The sequence below is a fragment of the Chanos chanos genome, chromosome 3 (genome assembly GCF_902362185.1).
Source record: "Chanos chanos chromosome 3, fChaCha1.1, whole genome shotgun sequence".
NCBI classification, from domain to species: domain Eukaryota; kingdom Metazoa; phylum Chordata; class Actinopteri; order Gonorynchiformes; family Chanidae; genus Chanos; species Chanos chanos.
Window position 1 is genome coordinate 29,367,245 of NC_044497.1, and position 18,860 is coordinate 29,386,104.

Here is an 18,860-nt window from a genome sequence, read left to right on the forward strand (position 1 = left end):
TAAGCTGCTTTGTCTCAGAGGTGTTTTTTTTTTTTTTTTTAATCTAAAAAGTAGCATTAAAACTCAAAGCTCAAAAGTCAAAGAGTGATCTGGTTCTCAGTGGACAAACGGGCTGCCACTGAAATATTAGGCAGGGCCCTCTATTTGGAGGGAAACTGCTGTCAATCATTTAGTATTGTCCTCTGTTTTTCTTTGCTCAGATTTATACCCCAGCCCCCTCTCTTTCTCATACCACCTCCTCCTTTTCCCAGACACACCCATCCTCTGCTTAATAAGTTGCACACATGGTGGATTCATTACTGCTAAAAATTCATATTACTTAATTTAGCAAAAAAAAAAAAAAATAAATTGTATGACTATTAAAAACAAAGTTCTTTAAAACTCAAAGTCCTCGTCTGCCATATCGATGGCCCAGGCAAACTTCTCCCGTTGTGTTTTGTTGTAGATTTTCTCAATGGGAATACCCCACTTTTTTGACCTGGAAAGAGAAGGGGAAAAAAGAGAGAGAGAATATAGATTTGTTGGGATCTGGAAGTGTCTAGCTTGTTACACGTAGAAAAACATAAACATCACAACAACCACCACCACCACCATAAACACTGGGTGAAAGTTGTGAAATGATCCCATGCTTTCCAAAACAAAGGTCTTCCCTCTGAGAGGCAGGGTTCTGCTACGCTGGTTGGCGTAGTTCCTGCTGCCTTTGTGTCATGGCAGGGGCTTTCCTGAAATAGTATGTGTGAGGTGGGGTGCTGAGGGGAGAACAGAAGGTGAACCCTGTCTCTGTTCACAGACCTAAGCCTTAGAAGCTTCAGGCTCAGAGACCCCCCCCCCCCCCCCCCCATTCCTGTACATTATGTGGAGGGGAAAACTGGCGGGCTAGGATACTCTCTGGTACACAAACAAACCCCATTGTTCCTGCTCACATGTTTTTCCTCTCTTCTCCCCCCTCCCCCCCATGCTTTCTTGCAGCTGTGATGACCAGTGCCACACAACATGTTTACCACAATGGAATAAGTCTTTCAGTCTTCTGAGTTCTCCCTCTGTAATTATTGCTGTCACTTAAATGAAGTGAACAGGTGATTCAACGATCAGTCATTAACAACACAGTCATGCCAAAACATTTCATAACAACATAAGGCATGTGAGTGTGTCACAAATCGTGTGCACAGCTATCATCAATCCTATGGTCCATGTAGTCTCTTAGCAGTTTAGTTAACTCGAACTTCGCCACTCTACACAAATAAGGCAGGTTAAAAGCCTCCAGGGGCGTGACAAGCAGGAGCTACAAGGTTCAGTATGCTATCGTTTGCCAGAGGACATGATCATAGGAATCAGTCTGGTACTGGGAATGTAAACTTTCCAAGGAGAATGTGACTACATTACTACTGTATTTACTACACTCCCTTGTCTGAACCTTGATGAAACAAATAACTTCGAGAAAATACTATGCAAAGTTTATTCCACTCTTTCCAAAAGACTCATTCTTTGATCAATAAAAGCACCCCCTTCTCTATCTATTCACCACATCCTAATTACACCAAAAGTTAATTTTTTATATGGCCTTTCTTGATCTATAAAAACAGTAACATTTCTGCAAACCTACCATGGTCAGCATACATGTTACACTATAAATATTGTTGGCAATATATAAATGTAATCATTAAACCAGTCTCTACCTAAATAGATTACAACTACACATTCAATCTTAGCTGTTCCACTGAGCATGGCTATTGATAAAATCAGAAATGACCCTGTTCCATGGTAACTACCACTTTAATGGTAAGTCATTCCTAATCCTGTCAAGCCACTGTGCTTTAGTCTTATCCTAATATTACTGACGTAGATTGTCTTTGATTTCAGCTCGTTCAAAACTGCCGTCTCTGTCTTACCAGGCTACTGAGATACGGGGGTCCAGGTAATTGAGTTTGGAAGTGCCCAGAGCGATCTGCTTGTTCTCCTCACGGTCAGTGGCTTGGACCTCCAGTTTCATCAGCTGCTCCTCTATTCTCTGCACAGCCTTCTTCTTGGTCTCCACAGCCCTTAAACAGTAACAGAGAATCAGTGATACTGGATCTGAACCACAGCTGATTAACAATGTCTGGCCAGTTTAAAAAAGAAAACAATTATTATTGGAGGTGTGTGGATACTGTTGATGCAGTGATGAAGAATAAAAAGGCCATTTAGCATGCATACGACAACCCCCACCGTCCAGGACAGGGTGTTTGAGCACCCTGAATAAGACTGTTACTGTTTGCTTACTTCTTGCTTTTCTCATCGTGAGATGCCTTGGCGTCTGCTTTGGCTCCTTTCAACTCTTTTTTGGCTGCAGACAGCTGTTTCTTCTTTGCATCTATCTGAAATGAAGATGTCAAGCAAATGACAATAAGTTTATGTAAATATCTATGATAAAAGACAAAGGCAAATCCTGGTAGTGTGTGCACTAAGCCTTAAAGGGGCCAAGCAAGAAAAGGAGTTCTTACTTTGGTTTGCAGGTTCTGCATCGACTTCTCAAAAGTCTTTGGTGGGGCCCTCTGGTGGTTACAAAGAACAGCAACAGCTCTGTTAGCTCTGTTATAGGACAGGATCTTGGCTGGAACGTTATCATCAGCTGCGGATACAAAAACACACGGACACAGTGCACACATAGGTCACTGAAGGGTAAGATATTTTGAGAGGAGCACAATTCAACTGAAAACACAACTAAGAAAAAAAGGACTCATTTCATATTCCAGACATAAACAAACAAAAGACTATACAAGTCACAGCACCCAGGAGATTAGTTACAGAAACTTGTCTGGCAACTTTTTGTCAGAGTTTTTTGGGGTTTTTTTTTTGCTAACTTCAGAGGACAGAGAGGTAGGACTGAGAGTGACATAAGCCAAGAGAGAGTTGATGAAGAGAGAGAGAGAGTTGATGAAGAGAAAGGGCTGATGAGAGAGAGTTGATGAAGAGACAGAGGGTTGATGAGAGAGAGAGAGAGTTGATGAAGAGAGAGGGCTGATGAGAGAGAGAGAGTCGATGAAGAGAGAGAGAGAGTCGATGAAGAGAGAGAGAGAGTTGATAAAGAGAGGGTCACTCACGACTGGTGAGTTCTTTGAGCTGTTGCTGTAGGGTGATGGAAGCGTTGTATGTTCGAAACACCTTAGCTGTCAGTCCATCCATCAGCTCCTGCAGATACTTATTCAGAATGGTGGTCTGGACAAGAGGACAGACAAAGTCAGCCACACACATACACGTATCATTGAACTTCACTAAGTAAATAGGTATGTTTGGAGGTCCTCACTCACATTGAGTCTGTCAAAGAGGTCATCCTCAGGCTGTTTATTCTCTAGAAAGAGCTGGAGATTTTTGAAGACCTAATAAAAAGACAACAATTAACATTAAACCCAACAGTGCATCAAAAAGTGAAAGAACAACATTGCTGTTGGTTTAATAATACAGAACTGGATTGAGTGTGCTTTTCTGATATAAACCATTTTCACATTCATAAAACCCAGCTGAAAATCCAGACTTTCATGGCCTTTTGTAGTCAGTTCAGTTCAAATCTAGTTTTTCCACTCAGTCACACTAACACTTGGTTAAAGGCAGCAATATCCATAGCCTGCCCAGACAGTGGAGTCCTCTCCCATCCCATTCAAAGGATGATGTCAAACGAGAAAGTGCTGTTTATTCATTTATGAGGCTCTGTGTGCGTGTGGCGTCACACGTGTGTGTGTGTGTGACAATAGGGACTGAATCCTTGTGCCTTAAGTTACTGAGAGTTTGTGATTCTGTGCCAGGAATAGCAGGAAGCAGACCTCCCCCAAGGCAAAGCTGGCGGAAAGCCTTAAGGGCCTGGATCACCTGTATGAGCAAACATCCTCCTGCTGTCTTTCTCCCTGGATCACTCTCACACACACACACACACATACTGAAACTGCATAATCCACGCTTTCCTTCAAGTACAATTACAACATTAATCACATCTCTCCACACAGTCAACAAAGACAAAATCAAGATAGCTTTGCCAATCTCTTGTACCCTTTTTTCAACAGGAATCTTATTGTAGTAACGAATTGAGTCTTTTCCCAGGAAGTCAAACTCCACCACGTAGTCCTGGCCATCCAGCTCAGGGTAAAGTCTGATGTGCTCCACACGCAAAGAGCAACATCCCACTGTGTCTGCTGTCTCCCCTTCCTCCTTTTCATTACCAGCTCTCAGAGCCAGCTGCAGAGAGAGAGAGAGAGAGAGAGAGGGGGGGGGGGGGTCAGTCTACACAAACAGCTGCATGTGTCCCAAAAAAGGAAGAAGGACTACTTTATAATTACAGGACTATTAATGTAGTCTAAATATTAATACTAAATAATGAACTGATGGCACTTCAATTTAAACAAAGAAGTGACAGTAAAAACCTAGCACGGGACATGGGAAAACCAAGTCTCTTTATATGAACAATGTTTCATATGAACAATGACATTCCTTAATTTTATGGGACTAAGATTACTGTTGAATTGATCGATATTTTTTCTGGAGGCATAAATATTAGCACTTGGAGCATGAGCTAAGTTTTATGTTCGATTCAAATGTGGTAAGGTTCTTCTTACAAGATCATGCCAGGTGAGCCTGTACCTTTCACCCTTATAACTAGACTGAATGGCTGTAACAGCTTGTGATGGCTAAAAAGGTAATAAAGCCTTGTAGGAAGGTCAGAGAGTGGCTCAGATATGAGACCAAAGAGAGGAGCAATGGTTAACGTTACCTTGTCAATGAAATAGAGCGCTACAGCCCTCTGTCTGATTCTCATCTCTTTAGACTTCCAGTCATCACGGTACTGAGCCCGTATACGGTCCACACACTTCTTCAGCCTCCGTGCTGTCTCATACTTCTGCCAGTCTTTCTCTCCCTGTACAAAAAACACCACAAGTTTCGATACAAAATCTAACCCAACAAAACAACATCTGACCGACACTGCTTCGTGTTGTTTTTTTTTGGTTTGTTTTTTTTTATAAAACTGATTCAATGCATCTTCAAACAGAACAGCTCCTCAAAGCTATCAGAGGCAGATTTGGGTTAAAACAAAACTAAAACTACAAGTAACATCACCTAAGCATGTGCTTCATCAGTAGCCTCAGTATTACATAGCAATGTTTTTGCTGTTGTTGTTGATTAAACATGGATGTTCAAAGGTCATATAGACAGACCCCCCCAGAGCAGTAATAAACATGACATCTATAGACACTGAACACGCAGAGATAATGAAGCTGGCCTCAGCACCTTAATCCTAGAGCTGGGGTTGAGCATGATGTACTTGATGGAGCCCTGGATGTTCTCAGTCCAGGAGGCCAGCCACGTCACTTTGTTGTCATGGCGAACCTCCTTCCACCTGGTCCCTGGAGGAGGTGTGGGATGTTTCGAATCTCTGAGGAAAAGAAATGAAGCCAAATAAATAAGACTATGATGATGCGAGAGAAGAACAGTAAGAGCGACAGCAAGCACAAGCACTTGTGAGCTGTAGGATATAGCAAGACATGTCTTCACTAAAAAAAAAAAAAAAAAACAACCAAAAATTAAATAATTAAATAAAACAAAACTGTAAGAAAACAGTCAGAGCAAAATAAACTGACTGCTTCTGTATATCATTAAGAACTAACTGGCAGAAGAGCGGTATTCAACAGTTTACAACTTTAAGTCTCTCTCTAGATGAAAAGCCAGAAAAACGTCAGCTCTCTGGGTCATCTTCTTGTTTACGTACTACAGAACCAGACTGAGCCAGTGGCGACAACACACACAGGAAGCAGGCCTCTGACACACTGTCTGTGTGTGTCCATGCTCAAGATGGTAGTAAGGGGTAAACAAGTCATCTGTGTGAGCTAGGCCACCATACACACACACACACACACACACACACACACATACCTATTGCACAAGTCTAAGACTGGGCAGGCCACTGTGTAATAATGGAAAAGAGCGAGCTAAAAATACACACAACAATGTCAAGCGTCCAGTGCTGCTGTTGCAGATGAAGGAGATAAGGATAAGAAAGAGACAGGGACAAGAGGACAACAGTAATGCTGAGCAGGGGACGGACTACCAAACGCCACCATCTGACAGGAAGTGCACAAGGACAAACCCTGGACAAAAACGCAGTGGAAGAGGTGAGAGACATGTTGACGAACACCATCCAGATGTGCCGTCTGTACTTGCCAGACATGAACCGTATTAAATTGTTATTCATCAACAGAGCAAAGATTTTGCCAAAACGCAGACTGACATTCACTCCCAAAAGCTTCCAAGAGTTCATACTCTCTCTTTCTCTCACGAGTACACGAAGACAAAGCATTGGAACGCGTTCAAGATGAAACAAAATGACGTTAGCACCTGACATTTAACAGAAACATCCTGCTTCCAGCAGAGCACTGCTGTATAACTGTCTCCTGTGTTATAGTAAGAATCTGAGCAGACAGGCACTTGAGAACAACAGGGCCCTCTTGTGGTACATATTTGTAAATTCATACAAACACCAGGTTCTGTTGTAAAAGTCTGTTTCAAGTCACATTACAAATGCCAGCTTTCACAAAAGAACTTTTCACACCTGTGGTCAGAGACACTCAGACGACTCAGCGTGTGTACCGTCACCCCCGAAAATATTCACATACTTACCGCACTTACGGCTAAAAGTACAGCCATGGATCTGTGACGTCCATTTCATTTTCTCCCTGCGTCTGATCATTCATTTTTACAGATGTTCCTTATCTGCCCCAGCCCATGTTTTCTACACTTCACCTAATGAGAGTTTCCCCATAGTCCTTCACTGACTGTAGTGAAGGTTCCAACTCATTTGTCATTTACCTTTTCTTTACCTCCAGATATGACCAGAAAAAAAAATCCTGGTTCACACCTGAAGCAGTTTCTCTTTGACCAATGACATCTGACCACTGTGAACTTTTAGCCCATACACCACATGCCACAAACAAAAACATGAAATGTCGTCCTAAGCCTCAACATGCCAAGACAAAAAAAAAAAAGAAAAAAAAAATATCCACAATCCTTATCCTTATCACAACAGTGCCTGAAAACATTAACCTTTTATTTTCTTGGCCATTTTTGTTACCCAGCTCTAGAACACCTATTTGTTGCTAACCACTAGGAAGAATCTAATGATAGCAAAGGAGATGCAAATACAATTTACTCATTAGACTTGAAGCTAAATTGTACATTTTGTCTGGGTTAAAAGTAGTAAGTTGCAAGAAATTATCAATTGACCAACTGGGAAAAAAAAGGATTTTAGGAAAGGAAAGATTCAAAGACCAAAATTAAATCAATCACTGGTAAAATTCCAGAGCACCTCTGTTGCCTCTTTTCACCAAACTCATCACCTTTTTTCTGGCTCCGTGTTTGTATTGGAAAAAATTTAGCACCACATCATCAGACTGTTTGGTCTCCAAATCTCCTATTTTTTTTTCCAGCTCTACACAGCAAAACAGGCAAAACAGGCAAAGAGCTGAGGGTCCCAATGGCTTTATCCACTCACACGCTGTTTCCAGAAGACAATTCACTCATTGTAGCCTACATCATGTGCTTCGTCACTGATTATTACTTAAATCCTCTCCTTGCTCTCCAATCCTTAATCTTCACTGAAATGATCTCCACTTAACCTTCATTAAGTTGCTGTAGTTGACACTCTTGGTCACTCCTGACATTTTCCACTGTCCCTTATTAAGACCAGCGGCTGCCTCCTATGCCTTGCTCACTCCAGCACCTGAAAATCAAACCTTCACTCACTTGCTGCAGTTGATGATGACGTCCTCGGGGCGAATGCGGCGTTTCAACATGCCCATCTTGGGGTGGTCTCCTCGACCACGGAACAACCCCGGAGGCTCGATCCGGAAATTTCCAATCCTCTCCTTATGGTTGTCCATTACACAGTAACCATACTCCTGCAGAATTCGCTCATTTTCCTCTTTAATTTTCTGTAAACACAGAACACACACACATACACACACATACTCGCTTGATTCCAGCAACGTCACCTTACTGTAGACTGATACTTTGCTAAATTGCTGGTGACGAATCTGTGACCATCTACATCTTGCCTTTGGTGACACAAACACACTATTATTCTCTGTCTGTTTATTTGTATTTAATTAATTAGTTATGAGTGTTTTCACCTGTTTTTCTTCTTTTGTCATTTGTTTCCTGGCCTCAGACTGAGTTTTAAAGTACTCGTGCATCTCTCTGAAGTCACACCTGTTAAGGTCAGTGATCTTTGACTTTTCCTCTGGGGTCATTTCCTGTGAGATAGTTAGAAGACACAAACACCATTCTATTACATGTCATTTCCAAAATCATAAACCACATCAAACATTTACCTTACTACACACAAAGACATTTTAATTTTTTTACCGATAGTTCATTGACAGCATTGACACTGAACAGCACTCACTGCTGGAATTAAAAGCAGATTTAAACTCTCAGATCGAATGGAGCTCAGAGACCGGTAGAAGTCCTCTGTCCTTCCTTACCTTTCTCCAGTCCTTAAAGAAGTTCTTTCGGAATATGTCCTTGGTTGTGTATTCATGGTCAAGCATTTTGGCAAAAAAGGTGGCCACCTCCTCAGCTGGAGGGCTCAGCTTGACGAATTTCCCTGCAAGTAAGATGGAGGGCCTTTATCAGGTCACAGTGCTTCACTAGATACAGCTACTGATCTGACCACTCTGTTCACAGAGACAGACCACAAATCTGACACCAGCATGAGTGTGGACATGTACTTCAGTCACCAACAGAAAAACAGTTCTGCACTCAGGAATAGGGGCGGGCAATATTTCGAATACACTCGATGTATCGCAGCTTGTTCTACGCACAATGTAGAAAATGACTGTATGGAGTACAAATAGTCACGCAATTTTTTTAAGCTGCCGGCATGAGACTCACTTTGGCATTTTGCTTCTCTGGACCTCTCCAATGGCTCGCTCCCTCTCACAGACACAAGAAGAAGAAAACTCACATACATACGTCACACACAGTCACCCAGGAGAGTGGTCTGGATGGGCGGGCAAGTGTGTGTAACGTACATAGGTGAGACATGTGTTTTTGCATCTAGAGGGAACAGCAAAAGAGCCTGGAGAGAGTGAAAGAAGTGAAGCACCAAAGCGAGTTTATACATGCTGAGTCCGGAAACAGTATATATATATATATATATATCTCTCCTGTATCGTGATATAGCCTTAAACTATCACGATATTATTTCTAGGCCATATCGCCCAGCCCTACTCAGGATTAAGGTCAAATCATGAAAGAATTCATCAATTCCACATCACACAAAGAACTGAAATAGATAACATCGACAAGGAAATAAAATAAGGATTAAATTGGAATTGTGGGGTGTTAAAGTGAATTCCTTGACATTCAGTGTAATTCCATTTTCTGCCCAGTGGAAACAGATCCCAGATTTTGAACAAAATTTTACAGTTTTGTGTAGTGCTTGGGAGACTGCTTTTTGCTGCTGAAATACATTTGAATGAAGTTCCCAGGAAGCCACCTCTAAAATGCCAACAAAAAATGTACATAAACACAACACATTCTCTATTAATTAGAAGACACAGTAACCTGGAATAAAATCTTTCACAATTGAGTTTGATAGATTCTAACTTATTGCTCAACATTAACTGCAAATCATGTTTCATAATTTCCAGTTCCAATAACCACAATACTATTCAGTCACAGACCACAAACAATTCAACCCTTTCTTGGCAATGGAACTTGTGAAAACAGAACTTCATCACGCTGAATTTTGTTTCTTGTATTTCAAATTCAATTTCCATTACCACATCCTCAATACTGATGTCAATCCAACCCCATTACAAGATTAAAAGACATGTACATTCATGAGAGCTGAGTCAATGTTTTCAAAACTACAAACCTGGAGACGTTCACACATTACTCACCATCATAGTAAAATCTGACATGGCTAGGAAGAGGCTCATACGGCGGGGCAAACACAGGACCTTTGTGTTCCAGAAACTTCCATTTGGAGCCATCAGTGTATCTCTCCTCTTCCCACCTTAAAATCAGGGAAGAACAGAGATGGAGGGTCAGAAAAAGTAAGGAAGTAAGTAAGAGGTAAAGGTTAGGGGAGAAAAGTCAAAAACAGGGAAATCAATAAAGTCAATATGGAGATGACATATTCTACACTGCTCAGTATCCCAGACTTCAGCATCACTTCTAATATCTTACCATTTCCACTTCTCCTCTTGCTCTTTTTTGGACTTCTTTTTCCCTCCACCTGTTTCCTCTTTTGTCTTCATCTGATCTTTTGTCTTCTTTTTTGGTTTTGGGTCCTGCAAGAACCAGGGAAGAACATAAAAACAAGAGACAACATCTAGAAGGAAAAGTTTGGGAAGCACTAAGTAGGAAGAGAGAAACAAAGGCAAGCCTTATATACCTCATAATCTTCATAGTCTTCATAGTCATCATCTTCTTTTTTCCTTTTTTTCACCTTTTTCTCATTTTCAGTCTTAATTTTTTTAGGCTTATATTCAGACCTGGAAGTAAAAAAAAATCAGATTTTTTGTATTAAGGCTCAGTTATTATTTTTCTTACCAGGGGATCACACTACGGAGAACACTCAGATTGATTGGAGGCTGGAGGACTGGCTATTCTATCCCCTGTCCCATCCAATTAATGTGCCCAAGGCCAAGTCCCATCTTCTCTCAATGCCTGACCCACAGGGATGGAATGAATTCCTGACATCGGGCCCAACTGTCCAGACATTACCTGCACTTCAATGCATCCAAAAAACTTTTTTTTCCCCCCCGAATGACACCTTGATTAGAATTCAGCATATTGTGGAATCTGCAGTTTACTTCTAAAAATGTTCTTGTTTCTGTATTCCCCATATTTCACTGTATATTAGCTTAGTCATGTTTATCATTCTTTGGCAAGTTTATTATTCTTTCTGCACTTCTACTGTATGTGTCTACTGTAGAGCCCTGTAGAGATTCTTTGCCTTTGCACCTATCATTAGCAGTACATTTTTCTTGCAGCCCCTGTCACGGCCACATCCTTCTGAATGTTATTGTAATGGCCGTTGTCATGATTGTAATACACTTTCTCACCAGATATGAATATCTGCTATATCTATACATGTACATGTTCCCCACTTTTCCCCTATTCATTCAGTCATGTTTTTCTAAAAATAGATTTAACAAGAGAATGCATGTATGTATGGGTGTGTGTGCATATATATATATATATATACACATATATATATATGCACACACACACACGTTTATAAAAACATTTATATATATATATATACACATATACAAATATAAATGTATGATAAATTAGGAGGACAGACATGAGGAGAAGTCACTCACTCATCAACATCTCGTTCTCTCTTCAGTGATTTCTCGTACTTGGGGGAGTGGTAGTAGCCATTGTCATCAGACTCTGCTTTAATCTGAGGAGGACTGAGGAATAACATCAGAAGCTTTTGTCACTATCTCTTTGTATCTGAGAGGTGAAAAAGTGACAATACAACTATAACTTGTACACCTGCACACCATGATATGAGATCAGTAAAGATGACACCAGTGGTCAGTAATGAATATTTAAGACACTGATCTATGATAATTATTTATAATCATGTTATTACTTTAAAGTCAAACAATTCTTTCCGCTGGAGTGGCAATACAATTTCATAATTTTAATAAGCAGCGGAATAGTGGTTATAACTGGGAAAATGCTTTGAAACAATAAACCAACCAGACCAAGCTTTGCAAGAACCCTTTACAACCAGGGTTTCTCCTGTGAAACTAAACTGATGAAGTTACTCAAAGGGAAACTCAATCTTGTTTTTAACACGTTTCCATAAATCCAGAATCCTTTCCTTCAGCCATAATCATCTGTATATCCCTTATAACATCTGAATAGTAAAAATACAGACAGCAGAAAGCTTTAAAAAGAGTTATTTATGAAATTACCTCTTGCAACAGTCTATAGTGACATCTTCAAAATACTAAAAAGATACATCCAGTCCTAATCTAACAGGGTAAAAAGGAAGAAAACTGTACCTTGCAAATCCGTTCTCTTTCTCCTTCCTATGTTTGCCATCAGCACCATGTGACTTGTTCTAGAAAAAAAAAACAAAAAAACAAGAGCTTGGAGTCAGAAATCAAAGAAGCATTTATCATTATTAGATCTCATAAAATAGAACACGCTATAGGACCACATTATTGTCCTGCTCTGAGTCAGAGCTCTGGTGACTGCTTGATTTATCATTTATAATAGGTACATATTTATACAATTGTCCAAAATGTTCAATTTTTTTAATATCTCTGCTGCACAAAAAAAACAAACCTTTTCTTCTCTCCTCTTTTCCTTATCTTTGTGTCTGTCCAAATTGCCATCTTTGTGCTTCACCCTCTCTTTCTCTTTATCTCTGTGTTTCTTCTCTGAGGAGTCTCTGTATTCACTGGGGGAAAAAAGTGCCAGTTACATGATGGTTTTAGTATAGCCTAGGAGATTTGAAGAATCTGACATTTTTGGCCATGTTCAGCTCTAACAATCGGTTCTAGTGAGTGACGCCGCACTCTGTAACGGTCAGAGTGCAGTCTTAATACAGAGATTTACATGCCCTGGTCTGGACACCATGATGATGGCCACACAAGAGCGAATGGTGTATTAAAGGGATAAATCTATAATTGGTTAGAAGTCCGGGGACTTGGTGGACGGTCCACTACATAGACTGTTGCTTGGATAATAGACAGCTGAGACAGAGAAAGGGTGTAAGCTACTTATGAGGTTCCAAGCCATGTGGCAATTCTCCTCCTGTCAATCAATACATAACTGTCAGTCTTACTGCTGGGAAAAGAGGACACTTTCTCACAGAAGGAGAAGGAGGAGAGTGACAATGGAAGAGAAAGTGAAAGATGGACTTGTACTTGATCACACTAGCCATACAGGGAGTAAATGTCTAAAAAAGATAAATAAAAGGAAAGGGAACAGAAAGATTCTAGGGTGCATACCTGTTACTGTGCTTATGTTTCTCTCGCTCTTTGTCTTTCTTATGGTCTTTGTGCTTGTGTTCTTTGTCTTTATGTTTGTCCTTGTGTTTGTGAGAATCTGCAGTAAAACAAAAAAAGAGATGTTTCAGACAGATTTCATTCAACAGTATCAATTAAAAATCTGTTGTAATCTGAGGATTATTCACTATTTTACTCCACATGCACAGAAGTGGAACACTGACACAGCAAAACGAGTCGCCATTTTAACGTTTCCGGTTTTGCGTTTCACCTTAAAATTATCGTTCCCGAGCCGGCTAGAACCAAATGAAATACCGGTTAATAACGGTCCATGAAGGGCTGTGTGACATGACAATATGTATCTTTCGGACGGTATAAAAATGTCTATTTAAAGATATTTTACTCTATAGTCTCTGTCTTCAATGTCACAAAACATTACAAAAACGCACTGCATCACTAACTAGGAGCGTTGTAGTCCAATATGTCCTCACCCACTGCGCCCTCCCAGTCATGAGAAACTAATTTTAACGCCGCGGTTAACTAGCTTGCAAACAGGCTATGCGGGGCACATTATGTTTAGTCTAACTGGAGATAGCTATTCCAACATTAGTTCTCTTTACATGGTAGCCTACCTATCAAACACTGATTAAATTGATGTCTAAGACCCACATTTTATAAGGTGCACTGCATAATATTAACCTCCTCTGGTTGCAAATGGGAAGACTACACCTCATCTCACTCTCACGCTATATCACCGCCTGCCGCCGGGAAATTTATGTCCGCTATACGAAGACGTGAGTGACGTTCGGAGGAAGACAGCAAGTAAACTCCGTACCAAAGTTATTCCGAGCAGAAAATATATTAATTTGTTTTAATAAATAAAAGTACAAAAAAAAACCTTATTAACCGGTTAGTATTATTTCGAATAAATGTTTCTGTTCCGGAACATTAAAAATATTAAGTTTCTGGTTTCGTTTTTGTTCCTAGCGAAATATCGATTGTTTCTGGTTTTCGTTTTCGTTCCTTGAACAAGTTCAGGGCCTTGATCTCACGACGGTTTGGTGATGTTTTGGGGGTTCAGTTTTACAGATCTCATCATTACTTTTATGATCATTATTACTGTTATTGTTATTTAAGTAACGGGCATAACAGATGACATCACAAAGTGATACATATGAGATACATTCAGAGGCATATGGGATGAAAGGGAAACATGTATAAAGACTAAAGCTTCAAGATTGTTTTCTCTGCAGTGTGAGAATAACGCGTTCTCCAAATACACACCTCATTAGGACATTTGAGTGCCACATGGGCCAGATACGTGAACTAGTTGTCTTTTCATATAAACACTTTCAGCCTGAATAGATTCCATTGTCAAACTCTTCTCAACCTACTTAAGAGGATTTCAGATGTAAATCCCAGGAGGTGAAAGCCAAGTGCTGTGATTAACATGATCATCTGTCTTTAAAAGACCCACGTACAGCTCTCAGTAATAACAATACATAAATGCACAGTGGAGGGATATCATGATACCAGAATTTTGCTAGTCGGTGTCAATGCCCGTCAAAGTCCACCATTTTCCAAACCTGACTCAATACCACAGCCAAAGCAGAATTTCCATTTTTTGTGAACTTTATTTAAAAACTTTGGTATGAACATTAAGAGAAAGAACAGTGGCATGTAGTCTTCCGGTTTTTAATAGCTAACAGAAAAAAACAGCTTTACAGAATCTCCGTCGCTATTCCAATAAACAATATTATGCGCCCATTAAGCAATATGGGCCTAATATTAAAGATACATTTGTGATAAACTATGAAAGATACAAGTAGTAACGCGAAAAGAAGTTGTTGCATATATCCAGTGCTTAAGTAAACTAGTACCAACTAGATGCTTATTACTGACAATATATGGTGTAATACAATCAACTTTACTTGCACAACTTCCCAATTACAACACCCAAACAGTGCCGTGACAATGTGAGAAATTAACAAGCAAATCAAAACATGAACACTCACATCCTGACACAATACGGATTTCAAATTTTAGGAGTGCCACGAAATGTCCAGCTGTGACTTAAATATTTTTATACATAAACAGCGAGTGGAAGAGGTAGGACACTCAAAATGTACTGCCAAGGTGTCAGACCATTAGGCCTACTGTCCTAATTATCTACCTATTCATTAGCCCTATTGTCCTAATTATCGACTATCGCTACCGTTATATTTGTTGACACTAGACTGAAAAACAGTGATGCTACAACGTGCTACAGTCCAGTAACCCCGTACGGTCATTTAGCATCTAGCCGAATCAAACGTTGTACGTCACTTTTTCTTTAATGAGTGCCATACATTGCTACCGGTACATCATCTCTGTGCTTCATTTTCCAGCGTTTTTTTTCTCACTTGTCAGTGGACGTTTTTGAAGTTCTTCCTCCGCAGTCAGTCAGTCAAACATTAGTGCGGCGCGATTTTCACTTGGTACGATCGATACTGTAGAACAACTAGTACCAGTTCAGAAACTTTGCCAACGACTTGATACAAATCGGTTTTTGTAATATTCCAACAGTGGACAAAAGACCCCAGAACATTATTCAACCAATAATATTACCTTCATTGACGTCTTCTCCCAGTGCAGTCATAGATAAGACCAGTTATCAGTCCACTACCCTACATGATCGGAACCAGTATCAAGCAACAGCCAACGAGAGTTTGCTATCAAACTTAAGAGGTACAATGCTTCATTTTACTGTGTAAAATGCACTCATCTAAAAAAAAAAAAAAGAATCACAGGTGTTGAGTAAGCAAATTATTGTTAAACAAGTAAATTGAACAAGGGGAGTAGAAGTGTTTAAACCTAAGGAACAAGCTCTGGAATCTCTTTAGTATAAAACAGCTTTGTGGTCAAATATAACTTCTTAATCAGCCATTTACTGTGCACCTAATATGCATAAGTAGCCCCTTCTGTTATGGGAAAAATTATTTGTTGATCATTTTTGAACATGTTAGTGCTCAAGTCTTCCCTGTGAAAGAAGAGGAAGCAAAATTCTTTGCCACCTGCATGCTGTCTGTGGCACAGTGCACTCTTTTCAAAACAGAAGTGTGTTTTGAGAAATAGTCCACTATTTCAACTGTATAAACAGACTACACTACTGCAGACTACTGCTTTAAAAATGTTAAAACTGCAATATAACAGATATTATTCACTTTTTTTTTATTATTCACCTCAATACCGTATTCATACTAAATTATGAATACACTGCCTGGTGTGTGAATAGCAAATAAAAGCTAGTATCTTTCAAATACAGGTTAGAAGGATTATTTTAAAGGACTAAAAGCAAGAAATGTATCTTTCAATAGAAGCTATGTTACAACCCTAGAGCAACATGAGAGAGGGCCACAAAAAAGAAACTAACTGACAGCCTCACTTCTATATACATTTTCTTTTTATTTATGTGTCTGTCAACAATTTCTTCACCATCCACAGTGTTTTCTCCAAACATCTCTTGAAACTCTCCTTCCATCTCCATTGTTGTAACTGTTTGTCGTCTATCTAATACTGAATGCACAATTCTCAAAGTGGAAACCAACCTTCAGAATTTCAGACTAAGTGACAGGCGGTATGTTTTGAATACAAAGCATTTGCAACTGTAATTTTCACAGAGGGAGCCTTTGTTTTTTTCCTTATCAGTCTACAACATGTGAGGGTGAAAACTCTTTAACTCCTGACCTGCTTTGATACAGAGTCTAACACAGCTGAGGGAGCCAGCCAGGAACTATGGTGGTTTAGCCCACAACTCTATAACAAGAGCCTAAGTGCAAATGCCGGCATATGGAAGACTGGCAAGGTTCACATGGTGTTAGGTCACTGTGTGAACACAACTCAGTGATGCTACTTGGATTTATCCAAAAACCTGAGTGAGAATTTTACATCACCAAACAGGAAATGCACTCAGTCAAATCTGTAACCAAACTTGTAACCAAGGTATCAGTACTGTTTGTAGTGCAAAGATGTACACTGTGGAGAAATCTGCAAATCATGCTTAGATGTGAAATGTGCATACTGTCTGTAGTAAAAAGTAACATTAACATTTTACTGTCTGAGAAGAATACAAAAGAAGTTCATTCTCACAAACATTGTGAAAAAGTAAATGAGTTGATATTATACAGCTTTTCAATAAGAAATTTAAATGGGCATGTTTATCAATATGCAGAATAACTGGAAACGTGAAGGTTGGGGTATTTTATAACTGAAGTACTGTATAACAATGTGTGATGTCACGTTTGAGTCGTACAATAAATATCTGTCACAACGTTACAATGGGGAAAAAACTTGAACTGTTACAAAATTGAGGCAAAATACATACGGTAAGTAACATAGTGCCTCTACTATGGAACCTAAATTAGTTATATCTTTAAAAGGCCACCAACGGACTGAACCATATATGTGTACGCACAGCTTAAGAGAGACATTACATCCCCGCTACAGCCTCCATATCGGAGCACACCGCACTAGTAGTTGTCAGCTCCCAAGCGCTACTGAGGCAGAGAAAAAGAAAATGGCGCAGAGACTAAGTCCTCAACCCCCATTTCGCTACTTTCAGCCCTGAAATATTACCTATTACCGTTGAAATTCTCACAGTCCTGGGGCCACTTCATAAAAACGATGTACAGGTCTATCGGAAATTCAACTCAGAATTCAGTATTTGTTGTCGGAAGGTCAATTAATCTGCACTCGTTTTGAACAATAGACGGTTAGGACTGAAGGAGAAGGGACTTAGTCTCTGGGACGCCATTTCTGTCCTCAAAAACTAACAGACTCGTCTGCCTTGGGAGTGGAGCGTACATATAATAGCACTACGCTTTAGTTTCAACTGATACTTACCATTGACTCGAGTAGAAGAGTCCATCTGCAAATGAAATGATGATTTATAAAAGTCATAAATGTGCAACAGTCCAAAGTTTAAAAGCCGAGAAAATGCAAGCAAAATGAAACTTGAAGTTAGGGGGGGAAATGTTAAGAAATTTAGCACATAAAGTTACAATGATATTGAGAGAAGAGCTGTTTGCGGTTAAAGATAACAATGAAATAATATCTTCACTAAGTAATTTTTCGACTAAATAATGTAATAAAGCTGTTTGAACCACAGAAATTCAAGCCTTATCACCAATACAACTACAGATAACTCTAAAACAGTGCATAAATAAATATACCCAAAACTGGTACCTCATAATTTCTATATCCATGATCCCCACTCATTGTCTGACGGTTTGATAAAGAGAAATATGTACGAAACGTCTCAGAGAAAGATGCCGGTAGGACTATGATGGCAGAATGGAGGCTCAGGCAGTTGAGTATCAGGCTAAGTCCTATTTTTCCTTAACTGCGCATGCTCTACTTAGTTTGAATAAGAGGGATGCACACGATGAAGATCAGATCACCCGTTATGAAAATTACACGTTTGAAAATACAGTTGTAGTATGTTGTGTTTATCGTTGTTGTCAATAATCTAATTTTACCTTAAAGAAGAGGGATGTGCATCACGATTTGCTCTGTTGAGCTGTTCGGTTCGTAATAAAGCGTATTGAGCATAAACGCTACTAATCGCCTTCTTGAAGCCTGCGTTCAAAAACTGACACATCTTATCAGGAATGGGCTGCCAAATATACTTCAGTTGGATACCTACAAAAAGACTGAAACCAAAAGGTACTGATGGACAAGAACTTAGTACATCGTTTTTGCCTGAGCGAATGTTACATCGGAACACTAGAGAATTTTTCACTTGTTTGGTTTATTCAAAACATTTATTTCAGTTACATCTGGGTGTAAATGTAGAGGGGAAATTCACAGAACATATTT

The 18,860-nt window shown here is 39.7% G+C and overlaps 1 protein-coding gene across 2 annotated transcripts; it reads right to left on the bottom strand.

Annotated features, from left to right (window-relative positions):
* Positions 1-375: 375 nt before the first annotated feature.
* On the bottom strand, positions 376-18,309 carry top1b (DNA topoisomerase Ib). Of its 2 annotated transcripts, none has more exons than XM_030768246.1 (21): positions 18,228-18,309; positions 17,886-17,910; positions 13,008-13,104; positions 12,340-12,454; positions 12,054-12,106; positions 11,358-11,450; positions 10,421-10,520; positions 10,213-10,316; positions 9,924-10,039; positions 8,502-8,623; positions 8,148-8,270; positions 7,762-7,949; positions 5,254-5,398; positions 4,739-4,882; positions 4,021-4,206; positions 3,288-3,356; positions 3,081-3,195; positions 2,481-2,608; positions 2,260-2,354; positions 1,890-2,039; positions 376-478 (listed from the first exon to the last, which is right to left on the bottom strand). In XM_030768246.1, exons 1-21 carry the CDS (start codon positions 18,258-18,260, stop codon positions 376-378), a joined length of 2,304 nt encoding a protein of 767 aa, XP_030624106.1. In that variant the 5' UTR covers positions 18,261-18,309. The 2 variants fall into 2 exon arrangements, with proteins under 2 accessions (XP_030624106.1, XP_030624105.1); XM_030768245.1 differs by having other exon boundaries at positions 12,054-12,112.
* Positions 18,310-18,860: the final 551 nt, after the last annotated feature.

Coding starts and splice junctions, on each gene's coding strand:
- top1b (XM_030768245.1), bottom strand. CDS start 18,260: ATGAGTGGGGATCATGGATATAGAAATTATGAG. Junction 4,883..5,253: donor ACCCCAGCTCTAGGATTAAG/GTGCTGAGGCCA, acceptor TTTTTTGTACAG/GGAGAGAAAGACTGGCAGAA. Junction 479..1,889: donor CCCCGTATCTCAGTAGCCTG/GTAAGACAGAGA, acceptor TTCTCTTTCCAG/GTCAAAAAAGTGGGGTATTC.